Source organism: Pholcus phalangioides, unplaced genomic scaffold (genome assembly GCF_987345545.1).
Source record: "Pholcus phalangioides strain wild (caught in Gottingen) unplaced genomic scaffold, Ppha-v1.0 ptg000009l_1, whole genome shotgun sequence".
Classification (NCBI taxonomy): domain Eukaryota; kingdom Metazoa; phylum Arthropoda; class Arachnida; order Araneae; family Pholcidae; genus Pholcus; species Pholcus phalangioides.
Window position 1 is genome coordinate 1038107 of NW_028301602.1, and position 19335 is coordinate 1057441.

General features: G+C 34.3%; 2 protein-coding genes across 5 annotated transcripts in view; one reads left to right on the forward strand and one right to left on the reverse strand.

Annotated features, from left to right (window-relative positions):
- Nucleotides 1-1682: 1682 nt before the first annotated feature.
- Nucleotides 1683-16929, reverse strand: Ack (activated Cdc42 kinase). 4 transcript variants are annotated; one of them, XM_089237001.1, is made up of 12 exons: nt 16543-16743; nt 13179-13433; nt 12477-12671; nt 12134-12286; nt 10419-10604; nt 9290-9381; nt 6952-7078; nt 6312-6458; nt 5123-5217; nt 4803-4994; nt 4603-4694; nt 1683-3588 (listed from the first exon to the last, which is right to left on the reverse strand). In XM_089237001.1, exons 2-12 carry the CDS (start codon nt 13413-13415, stop codon nt 2258-2260), a joined length of 2847 nt encoding a protein of 948 aa, XP_089093127.1. In that variant the 5' UTR covers nt 13416-13433; nt 16543-16743; the 3' UTR covers nt 1683-2257. The 4 variants fall into 4 exon arrangements, with proteins under 4 accessions (XP_089093127.1, XP_089093130.1, XP_089093128.1 ...); XM_089237004.1 differs by lacking the exon at nt 16543-16743 and adding an exon at nt 16782-16929 and having other exon boundaries at nt 2122-3588; nt 13179-13436; XM_089237002.1 differs by having other exon boundaries at nt 2153-3588; nt 13179-13436; nt 16543-16781.
- A 262-nt stretch (nt 16930-17191) lies between these two features.
- LOC149081600 (replication factor C subunit 4) overlaps nt 17192-19335 on the forward strand; it is a 49662-nt gene continuing 47518 nt past the window's right edge. The window contains exons 1-2 of the mRNA XM_089237006.1: nt 17192-17285; nt 17461-17582. Coding sequence (XP_089093132.1) covers nt 17470-17582 — 113 coding nt within the window. The 5' untranslated portion in view covers nt 17192-17285; nt 17461-17469. The remainder of the gene's footprint in view (nt 17286-17460; nt 17583-19335) is intronic.

Here is a 19335-nt window from a genome sequence, read left to right on the forward strand (position 1 = left end):
GGCAATGGCCCCTCCCCTTCAGTAAAAAAAAAGTACTATCAACATAGGGCACTCCTCTTGATGTGCCTACATCCACTTATGCTGGGGAGTGTGTAAGTTTTGATCAGGCATGTATTTTTTCAACTACTTGCTTGTCACTGACTTATAAATGTTAATTTGGGCATGTAAAGTTTAGAGATTTGTCCAGCTCTGATGTGCACCTTTTTTCTAATTATTTATTCCCCATCAGCTCAAGGGTACAGGAAAATGAGATGCACATTTTTAATGCCTTTCATGAAAGTTTTCAATCACATCAAATTTTCATCACAATACATACCAATAAAAATATATTTAATAATTAAATTGTCATGTTTTCTGCAATCTGAATACAAATACCATATACAGGGTGTACATATCTAAAGTCCCCTTATTCTGAGCTGTAACAATTCATCAAAAAGTATGCACCTTTAGCAATGTCTTAATGGAAAGATGGAATTTTTTGAGAGAGAGCCCCCCTTCAAATCCCTAAACTGTCTGCACACTTTTTGGTTCCATGGTTTTTACTATACAGTGGAACTTCGGTTAACGAGCTTAATTCGTTCTTCCAACATGCTCGTTATCCGAAGCAAAATTCCCCATAGGAAATAATGGAAACTCAAATAATTTGTTCCACAATTATTCATTCATACAGAAATGACTAATAAAAACAACATTGAATAAGATAATGTTTACACGACGAGAGAGAGAGGACGACTATCGTTTAGGAAGATTTACAGACTTGCTGTTGTTTGCAGACTTATTCTTTTTGAGTGACTTTCAAAAAGAGCCTTATCCAATGGCATTTGCTTTTGCCTCCTTTTTAGGATTTCTGGGAAATTGCTGTGTTTGATGGACAGATTCATTGCTCGCACACTGCTACAGCTTTCTTTGGGGTGACTTTTCTACAGAGTATTGCACAGATTTCCACATTCTACACATCTCTCTAATCTCATTTTATGTGAGGGACTTCTCTTTCTCAGATAAGATACCATCCATAAGCTCTTGCTGGTGCGTGCAAAAGAGATCTATCACTTCATCTACTGTCAACCTCCTAGACATTTTTCACCACTATTTCTTCAATGTCATCCTCATGCACCTCCAATCCATGGTCTTTCCCAAGCACACAATCTCTTCTACAAGTAATGGATCAGGTTCGTGAGCTAGCCCCTCAAAGTCAAGTTTAATAATGCAAATCAGCCCACAGTTTTTGCCAAGAAGAATTAAAAAAAAAAAGTTCATGTACATGTGGCTACAATGCTACATCTAGTTTCGTATAGTAAATATTCACACTCGCAATGTGTTAATTTTCCGAGTGAGGCAAGCTTAATGGAGACTTTAGGGGATAATATTATCCCCAATTCCATAACACGTGTGTGCAAAAGCACAAACCCATCAACTCAGTTGTGGTAACATGAAAATAAATAAACAAAGCTCAAAATTTTTGCTCGTAATGCAAATCATCAATCGTTAACAGAGTCAAAAAATTTTCAAAATGTTTGCTCATTATGTGAATTTCTCGTTAACTAAACCTTCACTGTATTTGTAAAAGGTTGTTTCACCAAATACAGTGAAACCTGTCTAAGACACTGTATGAGACTAAAGTCTGTCTTAAACGGAATCAAAATTTAATCTGTTTGATGGTTAGTGCTTATATTTGCACCCTTATAAAACGGAAAACTGTCTAAAATGGAATATTATTTCAGTCTACTGATGTTAGTAAAGAAATGCAATGGTTCTGCTGGGAGATGTTTAGATACCCTGCTATGAAACTTGAGCAGTTTCGTTGCATGTCTGCAAAAAATTAGTGCATGCACTACAATTTGGATAGAAAGTACCCTCTAGAGGTAAATTTTAAAACTCATTTTGCTTGTTTTCTTCTACACCTTTTCATTAGAACATCTATATCTGATAGATATTTATGGCTGTGGACAGCTCAGAGATGGGGAAACTTTAATTATTTACACCCTGTATTCCAACAAGGCATAATATGTTTTTCAATAAAGCTCAACACTGGGTCAACTTATTCCCATGGTAGTACAGTAACAACATTTGGTAATCACAAATAGTAACTTATATACAAAAAATGAAATCGAAAATCCAATTAGACTGTACAAAATATATATATATTGCATATATCACACACAAACATTAACTCCCATAAACATTAACATAAATTTAGTCAAAGTCATTAATTAAAATCTAAAACAATAAATACTACAACCAATATTTAAATGCAACATTATGAATTTTGGAAGTTCTGCATTTCATCAAGAAGTGCAGAGGCTGCCTGCTCAAGATTCCAATTGACTGAATGCAAAGCCACTTGACACTGTGACACTGATGCTAACCCAAGTTTGTGCAGCTGCGTAACTTGCAAGTCTTTAATAGCTGCATGCAAGTTACCATTGTTTCTCTTATATGCAGAGTTGCATTCATTGAAAGTTGCACCCACTACTTGAGCTTGCATAGTGGACAGATCTTTGGAACTCAGTTCATGATTTCTAGCCGATTGCTCGGACATACCTGTAAACAATGGGCTCCTGGATATGCAGTCATTGATGGTGGACATGTTATTCACGATGAAAGGCTTCACTTCAACTGTGTTTGGCGGTAAATTAGGTACAGGAGGAGCGCTTCCAATGCCTCTATAGGTACCACTGATATCATGAGGAAATTTAAGCTGGTCTCCCGCAGGCCCAAAGGTTAACACATTAATTGGCTTTTGCTGTTGCACTGGTAAAAAAGAATTAGTTTTCATTCCGGCTTTCACATCATCGAACCTTGACGTATTTGAAAACATTTCTTTCTTCCCAAGAGACTTTTCTAGTTCCTTAATGATTTTGCTCCTGCTCTGCATTATGGGAGCACCAAAGTTGAGAGCTGGGCCCTTCGCTGGATTTTGGACATCTCCAGTAAAAATACTGTTTGTACCATTGAATATATTTGGATTACTTCCAAACATAGGTCCTAAACTTGTGGCCGGTTTTCCAGAGGCACACAAATTAGAACTACTGGCACGCACAACACTAACAGGTGGTGGTAATCTAGGAAATTTTTCTGTAGTAATACATTCAGTTTTTCCATCTGATTCACACACTGGGGAATAATAGTTACTGGAAGAACTACTCTTTTTTTCAGCAGGAACTGCAGAATAATACCTGAACGACATTTGGTCAGATTCTGTTGGTGGCACATTATAATACAGGTCCCTGTGAGATGTCGAATCAGCAACTGATGGGGATGAAGTGAAAAAGTCGTAATCTGCAGAGCCTTTGGTTTCTGCGCAGCAAAGACCAGAAAATGCACTAGAAAGATCTACGAGGGAAGTAGAAACACGAAGAGGGCTTTGGTTCACAGGTAAAAATGATTGTGATGAGCTTGTCTTTGGCGGATCTTCACTCAAATCTATTAAAACACCTTCTTTGGACTCTGCACAAGACTGAGACGAGTGTGACTTTTCACTTCGACGCATTCTATTGAACATGGCCTCCCCAGCAACTTCATTTTCAAATCTGTTGTATCCAAACTGCTTCGTTACACTTGTTTTAGTTCCACTTTCAGATGCTGGTCCTATAAAATGATTGCAATAATTTAAATATTGTGACAATTCAATTCAGTAAATTAACTTCAAAAATGTTATGCATTACAAAAAATGTAGGGCACGGTAGCTCGGATTTATAACATACTGTCCTACTGTATCAGAATCTTTCTTGACACAAAGGTACAACATGATTATAGAACGCATTAGTACTGTAAGAAGTGTCCCACCGAAGAACTAGGGTGCTCAGCAAGATATACTGGAAAAAGATATGCATGTTCATATTCTACAATAAACTTTAGCTCCCAGTCTAATTAGCCATTGTGTGCAGAAAATCTGTGGTGTGACAAAAATGAACAAATAATGCATATTTAAATTTTTTTGTGCTAAAGCGAAGTTATAATTTAATTGCACACGTTAAATTATGTATTAGATCTTTTTGGAAAAGTTTTTAATTAAAAAAAAACTAGTGATTGGGAGGAGATCAGGTGCAAACCTTGATTTTATGAACTCTGCTTCCTTGTTAAATCTTAAATACTTTGCTCTATTTTCCAGACAGCGTGATAAATGACTCATAAAAATGATAAATACTATAACAGAAGTAAGAACGATGATTGTTTGGGAACCTTTGGTATAACCAAAGTTGACATTCTAAGAGTCATTGTTGAAACTGAGAATAAAAACCAAAATTGCAAAGTTTCAGATGTTTTTCAACCTTTAGTAAAAGGATTGGCAACACTTCCATTTAAATTAGGTTTAGGGTTGGTATATATACAAAATTTGTTACTAATTAGCATTGGTGTCCAGTTATAGAAAATATTCACACAAGGGAGGAGTTCTTAGACCCAATATTTCAATAGGTATTATAGTAGCAGTGGAAACTTTTGATGGGGGGAAGAGAGATACAGCCCCAATGCAGATGCATACTAATCAGTCAAATTATTTTTAAGAATTTGGTAGATCAAATTCTCGGAATGAAAAAAATTGGCTATAAAATATGTAATTTTTCAGGAATCCTTTTTATATAGATATATAAATAAACCAACTTCGGTTTCGATCTCGTAACTTGAGAGTGGGACCAGAATTATCTTTCACTCCTAATATATCTGGAGGTTCCATGGGATTTCTCAAGTAGACCCTGTAAATTTAAAGAATAGTATTATAGTGATGAAAAATAAGTTGGAAAATGTACGCATCACTAAATCTACACGCCCTGCTTTCAAATTGATACAATGAAATAGCTTACTCATCAATGAAATCTGGCTGGCCCCAGGTCTTTCCAGTTATGTCACCATGACCAGTGTGAATAAAACTGTTGCGTAGAGGCTTGCTGATATCATCTGGAGTCAAATGCTTTTGTCTCTCTTCGATGCAACGTGGAAAAATACCTATTTCGAAAGTTCTCTGGTTTTGGCCCTTCCAACAAAAATGCTCCGACCTTTAAAATATTTTGTGACATTATCAACACTTACCCCAATTAGATAAAAAAATCATAATTCTAATTTTCCCTCTGAAGATCTAATATTCGTTTAAAAAAAACTGCAAATTAATATTAGTTTAACTCACTTTCCATCAATCACTTCTATGATATCTCCAACTTCTATTTTCAACTTTCCTGGTTCCTCGAGCCTCTGTGAACTTCTCAAACAGTAGGGATGAGCCTACAAGCAAAAAAAAAAAAAAAAATTTAGGAAATTATATCTCAATAATTTTGAAATGGCAGAAAAATTGATTTTTTCTATTTCCTTGAAAAACTGATAAAACTGGGATTAAATTCTCAAAAAAGTTAAATTAAAAGGCTAATGATAGGTATGCTCATCATGCAAAAACTATGCAACCAATTTTTCTGCATCTTGTTATTTCAATTATGTACCAATTAAAACTGTTAAAAAAAGGAGGAAAAATAGAAACAGTACTGATAAGACAGTTCAAGATCAATTTTAGTACTCACACTTTCCAAACTAAAATTTCTTAATGTCATGATTAAAGCCTGAAGATATTTAAATCCTAGACTATTACCAAAATAAACAGCCAAGAAATGGAAATGTTTATAAGCATTTTTAGTTTATGCATTATTTTTAGTTAACATTTTTGGAACAGGTAGGCTGTATCCGGAGTTGAAAAATCAAAAAATATTTAGAAGAATAATATTAGGAACCAATACTGATTTTCTAATAACCATTGCAACCTGGTTCCTGGGATTTATTTGTCCAGTACTGGTATAATCAAGTTATTATAATTAATTAATGATATTAATTGATATAATAATGATATTAATAAGACAACCATAAGTATTCTTTATGGGCATTGTATAACATTTTATCATGTGTATATATTGTTTATAATGTTTCTAATTACATTTCTAATTGGGTTGCTTTTGAAATATATGACATCCATATTTGTTATGGGCATCTTTTTTCAGCCACCTCGCTGGGCATTTTGCCTGTCGTGGTGTTGTATTTGTATAATAAACATTTAGTATTAAATAGTGATAACTTAGTGATGATTAGTAAAGACGGGAACCAGTTAAATCACTGGTAGAACAAAATGGACTTTTATCATTTGGTTTTTCCTAATTGATTTAGTGAAAGCCCAAAAGAACGTTTAGAAACTTTTTTCAGACTCACTAGTTTGATTCAGTAAAAGAATTTCAGGTTTTACAAGCAGAAACCTAAGATTTATCAATCTTCAGACTTTTACCATATGCATGATATTTATCGATAGCTCAATAATTTTTTTTCACCTATTGACATACTTTTTCTAAGAAGTTATGGAGATCTTGGAAAAATGGCCTATCAGATGGCTTCGGAGCCCAGCACTGAAGCAACAGTTGATAAATATCTGTCGGACAAGCATCTGGTTGTGCCAATCTTTCACCTTCAATATCAATCTTCTTCAGAATCTGAGAATAAAACATAGGCCAAAAACATAGTGCGGCATTACACAAAATAATTCAGGCATTATTAACACAGAAATATCTCATCCATATTTATTGAAAATCACAAAACCCACCAAAGCAAAATCAAACAAAAAGTAACATGGTTACAAGAGAAGATAACATTTCATTTTATTGCCACCACCACCCCTATAATCACTAACACTGTAATTTCCTGCATATAAACCACACCTGCAAATTTTGTGGCAGATATGGTGATGCTGTTCTTATGTTTCTAAAACTGCTCCAAAAAATCTGTTTTGGTGTTTTTCCTACACTAATCTCTCATGAGCATATTATCTGCATTAATCTGAGAAATACAGTACATAAAAATGTAATAAATCACTGTAATCAGTGCCATCTTAATGCATGGGGCCCACTCTGGCACAGTCCAGGGGGCCTCAAGAGAAGGCGGCCCTCACAAAAATAAGATCTGGTTGAGAAGAAATGTTCAACTCACTTCTTGGCCAGTGCATGCAGCCCAAGGTTCTTCCCCAAAGGTGAACATTTCCCATAATGTAACACCAAACATCCAAGTATCACTTGCATGAGAGAACTGCCTCAATTTCAAACTTTCTGGAGCACACCTAGATAAGTTTCATGCAAAACAACAAATGTGAAATCTAACTTTAAATATGCTATTAATGCATGATATTGTAATTTATTCACACAGCAAATTCCTATTTCGTGGGAAACAAAATTCTCATAAAGGTACAATTGCTATTACATATATCATGCATCACCCCACACATAATGCAAGCTACAACATATATAATTTTCAGAATTTTTTTTCCCCCCGTGCTCTTTAACACTAGAATCATGGCACTTTCGGTATACCTAGAACCGCAGACTAGGTCAAATTGACCCACACTGTGAAAAACAGTGTTTCATAGCAAAAACAGGAATTTATTTTCGATTCCTGGGGTTTTCACCCTACTCTTATTCAATGTTGTTCAATTGCATATTCATAATGGAAAATTATATTTTTTTATGAATATAAAATGAGCTTCGAAATCAGCTAAAAATGATGTAATTCAGTAAAAATAAGATTTAGTATACATTATTTACTCTATTCAGTCCAAAAACATTTTTCAGTTATCCCATAATATGTCAAAGATGTAAAATAAGTACGTCAAATTAAGTATGAGAAAGTCTATAATATGATACTGTCAAATAAGTATTGATTTCTTACTGATAAGTGGAATTTATGATGATTGAGCAATTTTTTTTTTTCACATTCTTGCACATTCATCGCATGTTGAAGTTATACAACCCATGCAAAAATTAACAGTTTTGTTTCCACATTTTTATGTTACCTGACATCAGACTCGTTTATTTTTATTTATTACTCTTATTATTATTATTTTGATCGCTCACGAACAGATACATGATCAAGAGCGCACGAACGTTTCCTTTTGTGCAAGGGTAACACGTATGATGAACGCAGCTCTTCAATAAGATTTTAGACGAACTGCTTTCGAAAAATAATTCTGGCCTTCTGTACTGCTCTACAAAATAAAGGAATTTTTTATAGTTAGATCCAGGATGTTGTAGAAAACGTCTATAATGTCATCTTCTCCGAATATTTCTGGGCATTTGATCGCTACAACAACGATCATACCACTTTTGAATTGTAGCTTGATATAGTTTCTGTGTGTGGGGAAGCTTTTTGGGACTACTATTGCCAATATCGACTGCCAGATGAAGCGTGCTGAATAATGAAAAGCTTATATCATTCTTTCCTTGATAAATTGTCATTGTGGCATCATTGTTGCATACAACTGTTGTTTCACTATCTTTATTGCGCCAGATAATATTTCTCTTCGATTTCGTCTCACCGTCTCTACTAAGCTCGTATTTTTTGGCTTTTAGCATTTGAGGCAGCTTCAGTGTAGTGAAAAAAGTGTCGGTTGAGGCATTTCTGCCCTTGCTCTCAAATGGCTTGATCAGTGTTGCATCACTATGTGCTCTGAAAGAGAGATTCGTTGGATGCTGATACTTCCCAAGATTTGGAAATCCATTCAAAACATATTTGATGCAAGCCAGAATTTTATTATTTTTCTGTGACATCGTTTGCATCCAGAATTTCAAGTACACGTTTTTTCTAGAGTTAAACTCTTACACTCCCGAAATCTTTATTGAGTCCCGTCAGAATTTCAGGTATTCGAGTTTACAAAAGAAAAAAAATATTTAGCTCTACTTGTGTGTGTGCCATTCCTCCATTGAAAAAAAAAAAATCTGCTCTGACAATGAATTGGCTTTGACCTTGAAAGACCCTTATTCTTCACTATCTTCATTTAGAAATACTTTTTAGAAAGGATAACCACTTCCAAGAAAATTCTATACCCTTTTTTCTTATAGAATAGTACGTTGGGTCAAAATGATCCAAACCGCAGTTCTAGGTATAAGTGCTTATAACTCAGAAACACAAAATGTGAAGATAATAAAATTTTCGTGAATTAATATTCATATCATGAAAAGTAACGAAATTTGTTTAGCATCTGCTAATAAGTTTTCAAGATAAATGAAAACAAAGTTTGATTTGGGTCAAATTGACCCACTCCGCGGTTCTAATACATTGAATGGCCCTAATAAGTACATTTCAGGCAGAATTTACTGTAGCTAGTTCCATCTAGAATGATTTTGCCATTGAACTTGTAATAGAAATGAACATAATTGAAACCTAAAGTCTAAAGCATCATTAACCATGCAATATTATAGTTACATTGTTAAGTCAAATTTTATTCCAGAAGTTATAAATACAATAATAAGATAAATTCTTCACAGTCCAAGTTTACCAAGGAAAAGGAACTTTCTTGTGTTCTGTCATGATGTAACAATCATCCTCAGTTTGCAATGCACGCATCAAGCCAAAATCTCCAATTTTGATCTTTGAGGGAAAAATATATGAAACAGTCACGATCAAACTCTTCATATTCGAAACAAAATATACAAACAGGTATATGGCAGAAAATCGAGAAAGTATATAAAAAATTTAAATCAGCATTTTTATTAGAGACACATGTCAAATATTCACTACCACATAGGTGAGGCCAAAAACATAGTGCAGCAGAGAGAATAACTACAAGTGAAGAAGAATAAATATAGTGTCAGACGTGGTTATCTGAAAAAATAATTTTTAAGAGTAATTTTACTATTCTCCAAAATTATAAGGAAAAATTTTATAAAAAGAGGGGAACTTTTTTAAAATGAAAAACAAAGAAATAACTATCAAAAAAATACCTTACATTTTAATGGAGTATTTTCATTCCTCAACGAAATACTGAGCAAAATTAAATTTTGATGTGTGAATGGCAAACACTGGCGTTGAGCAAAGAATGGCCCTGCTTATAGAACTTTGATTTAGTTTTAGAATTTTCTAAAAATGTAAGGTATCAGATTCACTTGTCACAAATAAGGTATTAAATTTTTCTATTTGAAGCCCGCAAAGCAGAATGTGCCGAAATCTGCGACGTATGTCGCAGAAAATTACAGCTACTGCAGAACAATTTGGAAGAATTTTAAGAAAAAAAACACTATTATATGTATGGGGATTTTTACCACTACTAAACCACACATGTACCTCATCCATATTCCTCTGCAGAACCTCTAACGAATTGGTACATGCGGGAATGTATGTGTACGTGCAGTGAAACCTGACGTGAAGTTTGTTTCTGTGTAATCCTTGTTATTATTGCATTCAATTTTGATGGAAGGCAAACTTTGACTTCACTCAATAATTTCATAATTAATGAAAGTTCAATTGAAAATGATTTTGAAAATATTAGCACATTCCCTACATCAAAAAATAAGTTGTTTTTTTAAACCACTAAAATTAGATTGATAGATAATGATGTAACATGTTTCACAGAAAATTCCATTCAATTGTGTGACATAAAATGAGTTTCATAAACAACTTGAATATACTTTTTTAGAAGAAGATAGCAGAACATTTCTTGCTGCCAAATCTCGATGAATAAAATGCTTAGATTCTAGATAGGCCATACCCGCAGAAATTTGAACAGCATAAGAAACAAGCAATGATATCGGTGTATGATGACATTCTTTCCGTAACTTATCTCTCAGTGAGCCAAGAGGAGCTAATTCAGTCACCTAGAAAATATCATTTGTATTAATGTCTAAATATCACGAATTGTTATATTAAAAATAAAAGTTTAAATAACAATCCCTCGTTACATCATGCACACATTAGCAGACAAAGGAATGCAACTAATGGCTTTAGCTACGTTTTTAGGTTAGTTAAATTATGAAAAGCACTTCTAATATAAAAAAAAAATGCATATAATATCAGCATCAAAATTATAACACGAGACTGCTGTAATATATTGAATGGAATTTTTAACAATTCTGCTGATAACATTTTCAATAAATATGGTGAACATGATTACATGAACTTAAAAAGAAAAATATTCAGCCATACAGCCTATAATGTTTTTAGCAGCCAGTAGGAAGAATCACATATGGTGCCCATACTGAAATGGTTTCAGGAAAAACACTGCTACAAGAAAAAAGGTAAAAAATATATTTCTGTGAATAGCAGGCTTGACAAACCCCAGGCCACAGATTGCCACGTCAACTAAACAATTGGTGATGGCACCACAAATATTTTCCATGAATAATTTCTAAATTAGAGTTGTAGGTGACACAAAAGTTTTGGAATTTATGTGAGCATGTTTATCAACATAAAAAGTGGTTTAATAAGTTCCAGAAAAGTAAGAAAAGAACTATTTTAGACAGTTTTTCTTGGGGGGGGGGGGGGGGAGATATGAATGGCTCTTAAAAATTTTACTGACACCTAAATTTTTCTTAAATTTGTCAAGATATAAAATGAATGCAAATATAATGAATTGTTAAATCCCTAGTTGCATTTGCACGTTTTGACATATACAGTCTAGGCTCGTTACAACGATCAACATAATTCTGTCGAAAACAGACATTATATCCGGTGGTCATTATATCAAAAGGAATACATACAGTATATTTGTCACATGAAAACATTTTAGACCTATCTCACCAGTTGTTGTAATAGAATGGTCGTTATAACAAATGCTGATTGCTTTACAGAGATTACACCAGAACTTATGTTCTAGTTACTCCCATAAATGAAAGAAAAGCTCTGGCCTTTAAGATGAAAAATCACAATGATGTGTGAACATTAAAAAATTCCAAGATTGTGATACCAACTACTGTCAATGCAAATATTCACAGTATTTTATTAGCCCTAGAATGATATCTGGCCTGTAGCAAGTATAAAAGATGGATTGTAATTCTGAATATAATGATGCATCCCACTGTTTTTCGAATCTGCTTTGTCTTTATGCACGGAATTTTTCCCTGACTTTCATCATATACAGTGAAACCTCTATTTTGGGGTCAGTGGCAGGACAAAACGATTAATCTGAAAAGACGGATGACAGCTAATCTCGGGTTTGAAATACATACTTTTATTATTCAACGGGAAATTATTATTTAGCGGTAAAAGAGGGATGACCGCATCTGAGGAGTGTTTATCAAGAGGGGTTCAGGAATTATAAAGAGCTCAAAAGTGATATATCAGAAAGGGATGCTTTGTGTTTAAAAACAAAGCCCAATGACATACACATTTTAGATTTCGAACTCACCATCATCATAGGAGAAGATAGAACAACCCCATAAAGACGGATGAGATTTGGATGATTCAATATATGCATAGAATTGACTTCTTTGACAAAATCCTCAAACACACCACGGCAAGATAAGACATCTTGTTTCAAAACCTTCACAGCAACAGATATCTATGAACACACAATTAATCCTATAGTTATACCACACATAAACACAGTTTATTTGAATCAATTGACCACACAATGAGTTTATTTAATTTCAGTTCAAATCAATAAGTTATTTTGACATTTGCTCAATGTCATCACAAAAAATTACAATAAAAAGTATTTGATTTTTAAGCATCGGGCGAAATATACTTACAATGGTCCCAGTAACTGTTGTCCATTCCCCTTTCTTAACAACACCAAATGAGCCATCGCCCAACTTGTTCAGCAATTTCAATTCATTTTTATCAATTAGACAAGTAAGGGAACCACTTGTGGGTGACAGAACAGGCGGATCCACAGGGGATGGCGTATTTTTGGGATTTTTCTCACTTTTTCTTGTCGGTAATATCTGAAAATCAGAGAAAAAATTAGTCTCGCATTAATTATATGTTTTTTTTTAATGCATATCATTTATTTACCATGTTTTCTTAACCTCAAATGCACCGAAATTCATTCACAAAATATGTAGTATAAGTTCCACAGCATTCATAGCTGGTGTTCAGTGTGATTTCACAACCTTTGAGAGAGAGAGAGAGAAACACAGAGTATAATACGTCCAAATTAAAAAGCTTCCTTACAGCAGTGGACGTCTAAAAACCTTTTTAATTACATTCATTCTCTGTCGAGGTGAAAATGAAGTTTAGTTACCTTCATGGGCGGCAAAGGATAACTAAACTATTTTTCAACTTGTCTGAAATCATGCTATGCAATGGTGTCATTAATTTAACCTTCCCAGCATATGGAGAAAACCCTGGCAGCAAAGGGTATTATAGCTAGCATTTTAAAAACAAGATAGTCATTATATAAAAGTTTCACTGTATCTACTAAAGTGTTCAAATCAAAGACACAGATGTACCTTATTCAATACTCCTTTTCTCCATGAAGGTAGACGACGCTTTTTGATGGCATCCAAGAGGCGCCTCGCTGCTGGCTTTCCCATGCCAATATTCTCCAAGTCACACGTCTCAACATAATCAAAATGTGAAAGCCTCGTGATCTGAAGATCATTCTTTATTTTGGTGAAGAACTGCTCGAGCTGCACTTCTTGTAGTAAATCCAGAAGCCACTGAGTGTCTTCACTTTCTGTTCCCATAACATAAGTAATGTCAAACTGCTGGGGAAAAAAAGACATCAGTTTTGAGATCAAAATTTGACGAACTGAAATTATATAGAAAATCTCAGTATAACAATTCTCTGTGAACTAAGAAAAAACATTGTTGTAAGGTAGCTGTTTAAAATTATACTACAGGGATACTTTAGCTAACAAATGCACCAGCTTACGGACATTTTCATTTATATGAATCAGGAGTGGCCAACCCGCAGTGCCATGGTATCAGGAGTGGCACGCAAATGCTTTAAAAAAAATAATAAAATTACATTTCTCAATCAAAGAAATTCTCTCTAATTTTTAAACAATCTTCTTATGAATGATGATATTGTATAGGCTGCCAAACCTATATTTAGTAGGGTAGGCACTCTTTAAATAATTACTATGTGATGACAGACTTTCTACTCAATGCGTCTCTCTTCGGTTTTTCACCTTTGGACATAGTTGCTGGATGTCCCATGTGTATGAGATTCAGGATTGTCAGCATTGAGGACATGAACTGTATTTTACAATTACATTGTATATCCATAAATTCTTGAGGGGGAACTACGTCCTCTCACAAAGTTTATTTAGAAGGGTGAGCCCAAGAACCGCGAGTCCTCAAGTTCTGGTGTCTATACCCAATATGGTGCAGGTAACATGAACTTCTGCCGATATACATACATACACACACAATCTGCATTATGATAATCAAATTCATGACTCAAAAATAAAAACAACACAAAACTCACAAATAGTGACAACTGAATATTTTTACGAAAATAAGAAGACAGCAGAACATTATTTCACAGGAATAGAGGGAATTCTCAATGTCCCCCATAAAGACTGGACTTTTAGTCTGCATGTCAAAATTTGTAGAGTGGCACGCGAGCATCCAGAACAATCTTGATCGTGGTACGGCTGGAACAAAAGTTGGCCACTTCTGATACAGATGCACGCACCACCATAAAACAGTAGTGTCATGAGCTGAACTTTTGTGCCAATCATCATAAGAATTTCCGTCACTCGAGTCTTCATTTTAGCCTTCAGTTAGTTTTTGTCTTTTTTACAGTGCTCTGAGGTGTTTCAAATCTTTAAATTTTGTGCAGCACCTGGAACAAATCAAATGATTTTCTATAGAAATCTATGGAAAATCAGGTTTAGGCTAATGACGATTTCCGTTAGGGAACACACGATTTCAGAACGAATTATTTTCATTAAGTGAGGAATCACTGTATTTGCCTTTTTCATTTGTGACGGAACAATTGAGGGTTTCTGAGCAAGAATTCCCACCCACCCATTCTCGGAATTATTTCTGTGATTTCCCATTCCTGAAATCCCAAGAAAAATTTCCAGGAAATCTGGAAAGTTACTGATGTGACACACTATAATACTGAAAATGAAATATAAAAGATTTAAAAAAAAATCAATGGGAATATTTGTTGAAAATTTACCTATAGAATAGCATTGCTAGAGAACAGGGTTTCACTGTAAATAAGTGATTTCTGGAATTCCCGAGAATTCTCAGGAAATAAGATTTCCTGTTCCCAATTCCTCCAAAATGTCAGGAATTTGAAAACGCTATAACAATTATAGTATAATTTCTTATTCCTTTGGCAATTTTCTTTCTGGCATGTTTGTGCTTCTCTTCCTGGTCTGGCATTTTATTTTGTGCCCTTTATTTTTTCTGTTCGCTATTATTTCCTTATGCTTATGGGTTTACTATTCCTTTTTTTACCATTGGTTATCATCTGAAGGTGACGTCACCCTCCCCCCAGAGTTCGCTGATGTAGACCGCCACATTTGAATAAAAGCCATTAGTATTTTAGAGCTTTTTTTGTTTGTTTCATTTATACATGTACTGTATACATATATATCATTTTCTCAGCATGCTACATTATTTTTCCTGTTGGAATATGCCATTTTGGATTTATTTTATCAGGTCATACGTTTCATATTTTCATTTCAGTTAATTTTTTTACATACTAGTCGTTAAAATCCTGCAACCGTGTTTTTATTGAAGATTGTTTTCGACCAAATCCAGAGAGCTTTTTTTGCCCTGCGTGTTGCAATAAAAAAAAAAAGAAAAAAAAAGAGTCTGGTTTTTATTATTTTGAATTCTATAATCTTTATCTCCTGTTCAGTCTGAGAATGTTATTGTTTTCGTCGTTTTTTATCCTCATTTTTTCATTTTTGACAGCCATAGACTGAGAGATAAGTTGTGATTTTTTTTTGGTAAGAAAGACTTCAGAAAGCATGACACCATTTCACTCTTGCTGACTTCTTGTCATGCTTTCAAAACATTTTTCTCACCAACAGAAAAATCACCAAAAGGTATTATACTATAGCTGTTCCAAAGACACTCTGCGGACAAAAAAAAACTCGTTTTAAAAGGATCAGGGCCATAACGGGGGAGGGCAGGTCTGATGACCTGGGCACTGGACCTGAGGGAGGGCAATTTTATCCTTTAACTTGTCCTTCAACATTACAAGGTGGCACCAAAAATGTCTGCCCAAGGACCTAGTTGCTGCACTAAGAGGATTTATCATTGTATCGAGAGAACGATTCAAAATTACGCTTGAAAAAATATTGCTACAGGGGGATTTTTCATTATATCAACTATTCTTGCAGCGAGGTTTCACTGTATCTGATAAGGGAATCGCCCAGGATTTTTCTCACAACTGAAAACCGTGATCAAGAATGTTTTCATCATAATAGTTCATTCGATCATTTTTCCCCCATTTACGAGTAAAATATTTTCAATTTTAACAAATATTCTCTCTTACCAGATCAACAACTGAAAAAAAAAGGCACTAAAAATAATTTCTTAGCTTTTACTCATTAAGTGACAGCAAGGAGGGATATTCCGATTTGTAAAGGAAGTAGGCCCGCGTAATAAATCACATTTGTCTAGTTCAAGTAGGTCATAAACCAGCTGCTGACCTTCGGGGGAAACACCTTCTTTGTCAGTTGCTGTTGTTGTGATGCAAAAAAAAAAATCTACCTGTACATAAAATATTTCAACACCCACCCTTCAGAGAAATTTATTCCGCCTCCCGCCCGACGAATAAATCGCCAAAGCGGGAGGCGTATCACCATATTTCGTGCTTTATTCTGATTCATGATCACTCACCTTTTATTTCCGGATTTGTTTTTAAATACCTATTCTCTCCCCTACACAGTGATGATCATTGTGTTATAACATACATGGTCGTTCAACGACAACACGCCAGCGATCTTAACAACAGGAAAGCACATAATAATAACAACAACAGTTATAACATCTCAGAACAATAAAAAAATAATAATTTTTGTTTTTATTTCCTAATGAAGTACAAGTCAAGCATGGAAAAGAGACAAGGTGATACTTACGATTTTCTTACACTTCTTTGAGAGGAAATGCGTAAAGGATATGACATCAATCGTATTTTCAGATTGGACATTTTGATTTAAATTTATACTTTTATTATCTAGACTGTACACACACACAACTGATATAATATTTCATCATTTTTTTTATAAAATTTTCTGTTCATTTCAAATCAATTGTCTAATTTTTTCTCGTTAAATAATAATGATTAAAATTATCAAAAAATGAAAAATAATATTTCAATGATTTTTCCAACATTGAATTATCCTTAGAGGAGAAATACAAATTTTATGAGGAGAAATAAAGTATTTCTCCTCGATGGAATTATCCCAAAATTTTTCTGTTTTATTGAAAAAATGTTTTCAACTTCAAAGGCGATTAGACCAATGTCCTATGAAGTGTCTGTTTTGAAGCAAACATCCAGACTCACCACATGTGGCGGTAAATTTCTTGCAGGCTCTGTTTATCTTGGTAAATAACTAGTGGTCTAGGGCGTGAAAATTTCGGTAAATACCGTGTTTACTTCTCAAGTTTGAAATACTTATGTTTCAATTTTATTGAAACTAACTAATAAAAAAAAATAACATTTCTAGATTTCTATTCATTACTGTTGTGTCATTTATTTTTAATTGTTGTTTTGTGAGTTTTTCTTGTTGTATTATTGTTGTCATTATTAAATAGGCATTGTCAATGGAGGCGTTTTTGAAGAATTTCCAGCCTAGTTCTTCCGGGATCAAGGCAGAAAAATCGAAACCCGAAACTCATAAGAAAAGATCTATACCTACACCATGGGTCGAAAAATAGTATGCACTTGGAATTTGTTTTTATATAAATCTTAGTGATATCGATTCCGTTTAAAATGTGGAATGACTGTGCGACAATTGAGAATTATTTTCGTTGAAAAGGGGACACAATTTATGGTTAATTTCCAAAATATGGATTACCGCTGTTCAGCTTCGAGCTTCTTTTCCTACAGCCTGGTTTAAGAACAGGTGATATAACCAGGATTATACTGCACCTGTTCCCTGGTTTACTTAGGAGCAGGTTTTCTATGCCATGAGCTACGTGTATCACATGTGCACGTGATTTACCACAGTATGCTGTATAATGGGCATTTACCCAATATGAAACATGGAACTGATAAACAGGGTAGTGCATCTAGTACCATCTATTCCACTCATTTCGCAAATTGTGGCTTCGGCATTTCCAAAATCTTTAAAATGCACTATATTTGGAATTCACCTAATTTATGTCAAATTATGATTCTAATGTATGAACCCAATGGCTTTAATTTTTGTTATTTTAATGATGTTTTAGGTTAGTTTTCTCACTAGCTTGGCCAATGTGGTAACTTTTTTACACGTCAAGCAAGCACAGATTTTATGTTGGTTAATTAATTGACACAAGAGCTACACCAAAACTGTTGTTTTGCTATAAAGAGCCAAATCCCTGCGCATGGTTTTCTGATTCCGAGAGCTGTTGCAGATCCAGAGGGGTGCAGTTGTCCCTCCCAAGGGCCGAATAGTATGGAAAAATTTGCCCTGGCCTGTAAAATGTGGGTCATTTGAACAAACCTACTCACTCCTCCCGACACATTGTCCTGAATCTATGCCTGTCTGACAGCCGATATCAGTCAGAGGGTGAAATAATATTACATATATGTTGTCTGGAAAAGGAGTGCTGAAATTCTTGGTTTGGCTTTCAGCATGCATGTGTATGTTTTGAAAAAAGTGAAATAATTATTTTTGTCATTTCAGTATTGCATGCTTTAGCAGTGACAGATGCTTTAGAAGAATTTTTAATGGACTTTAATTTGTGAAGGAAATTTGTTTAGATTTATTTGTTCTAACCTTTTTTGGGAAAACGTCCAGCCTTTTGGGGAGAAGTTTCCCTCTTATATTGCAGATATAGTCCATTTTTACGCCTGCTCCATTTTTAAAATTTCTGCCCCAAAAATGAAAGTTTGCTGCGCCAAAATAGATGAGTGACACTTGAATCCCTGGTCAATTAGGAACGGCCAACAGAGAAACACACACAAATAATATAATCTATTACATGAATCAATTGAATAAGCAATAATCAATTGAAATATACAGGAAATGTGGAAGACTACATGCTAAAAATTGAATTGAAGATAAAGGGTTGTTAATTTTGGTGCAATTGTTAGCGAGAATTACAATCACAAGTACGTGCTTATAAAAAATTAACCTTGTTTTTTTCACAAAAAAATATACCTTTTTTCAATCGATGCTGCGGTAGATATGGAAAAATATCAGGACCATGTGGCCATCTTAAGAGCACTATAGTCCTTGTAGTAAATAGATGTCCTGGGGTCCCTATTTATCCGAAAGTAGACATGGTAGCCCAGGCATATAAGACACTTGTACCAAAGGATGTTGATTAGAGGTGAGTGTGTGTGCGTTTCTCGCTAACAATTAGTTCTTGTGCGATTTATTTTGATAGTGAAAATTATGTTAACTCATGAAAATTATAGTGATCCTAAATTGCATTATCACAAGGCCCTTGTGAAGACAAAATTTTTCAAATTTTCAATAC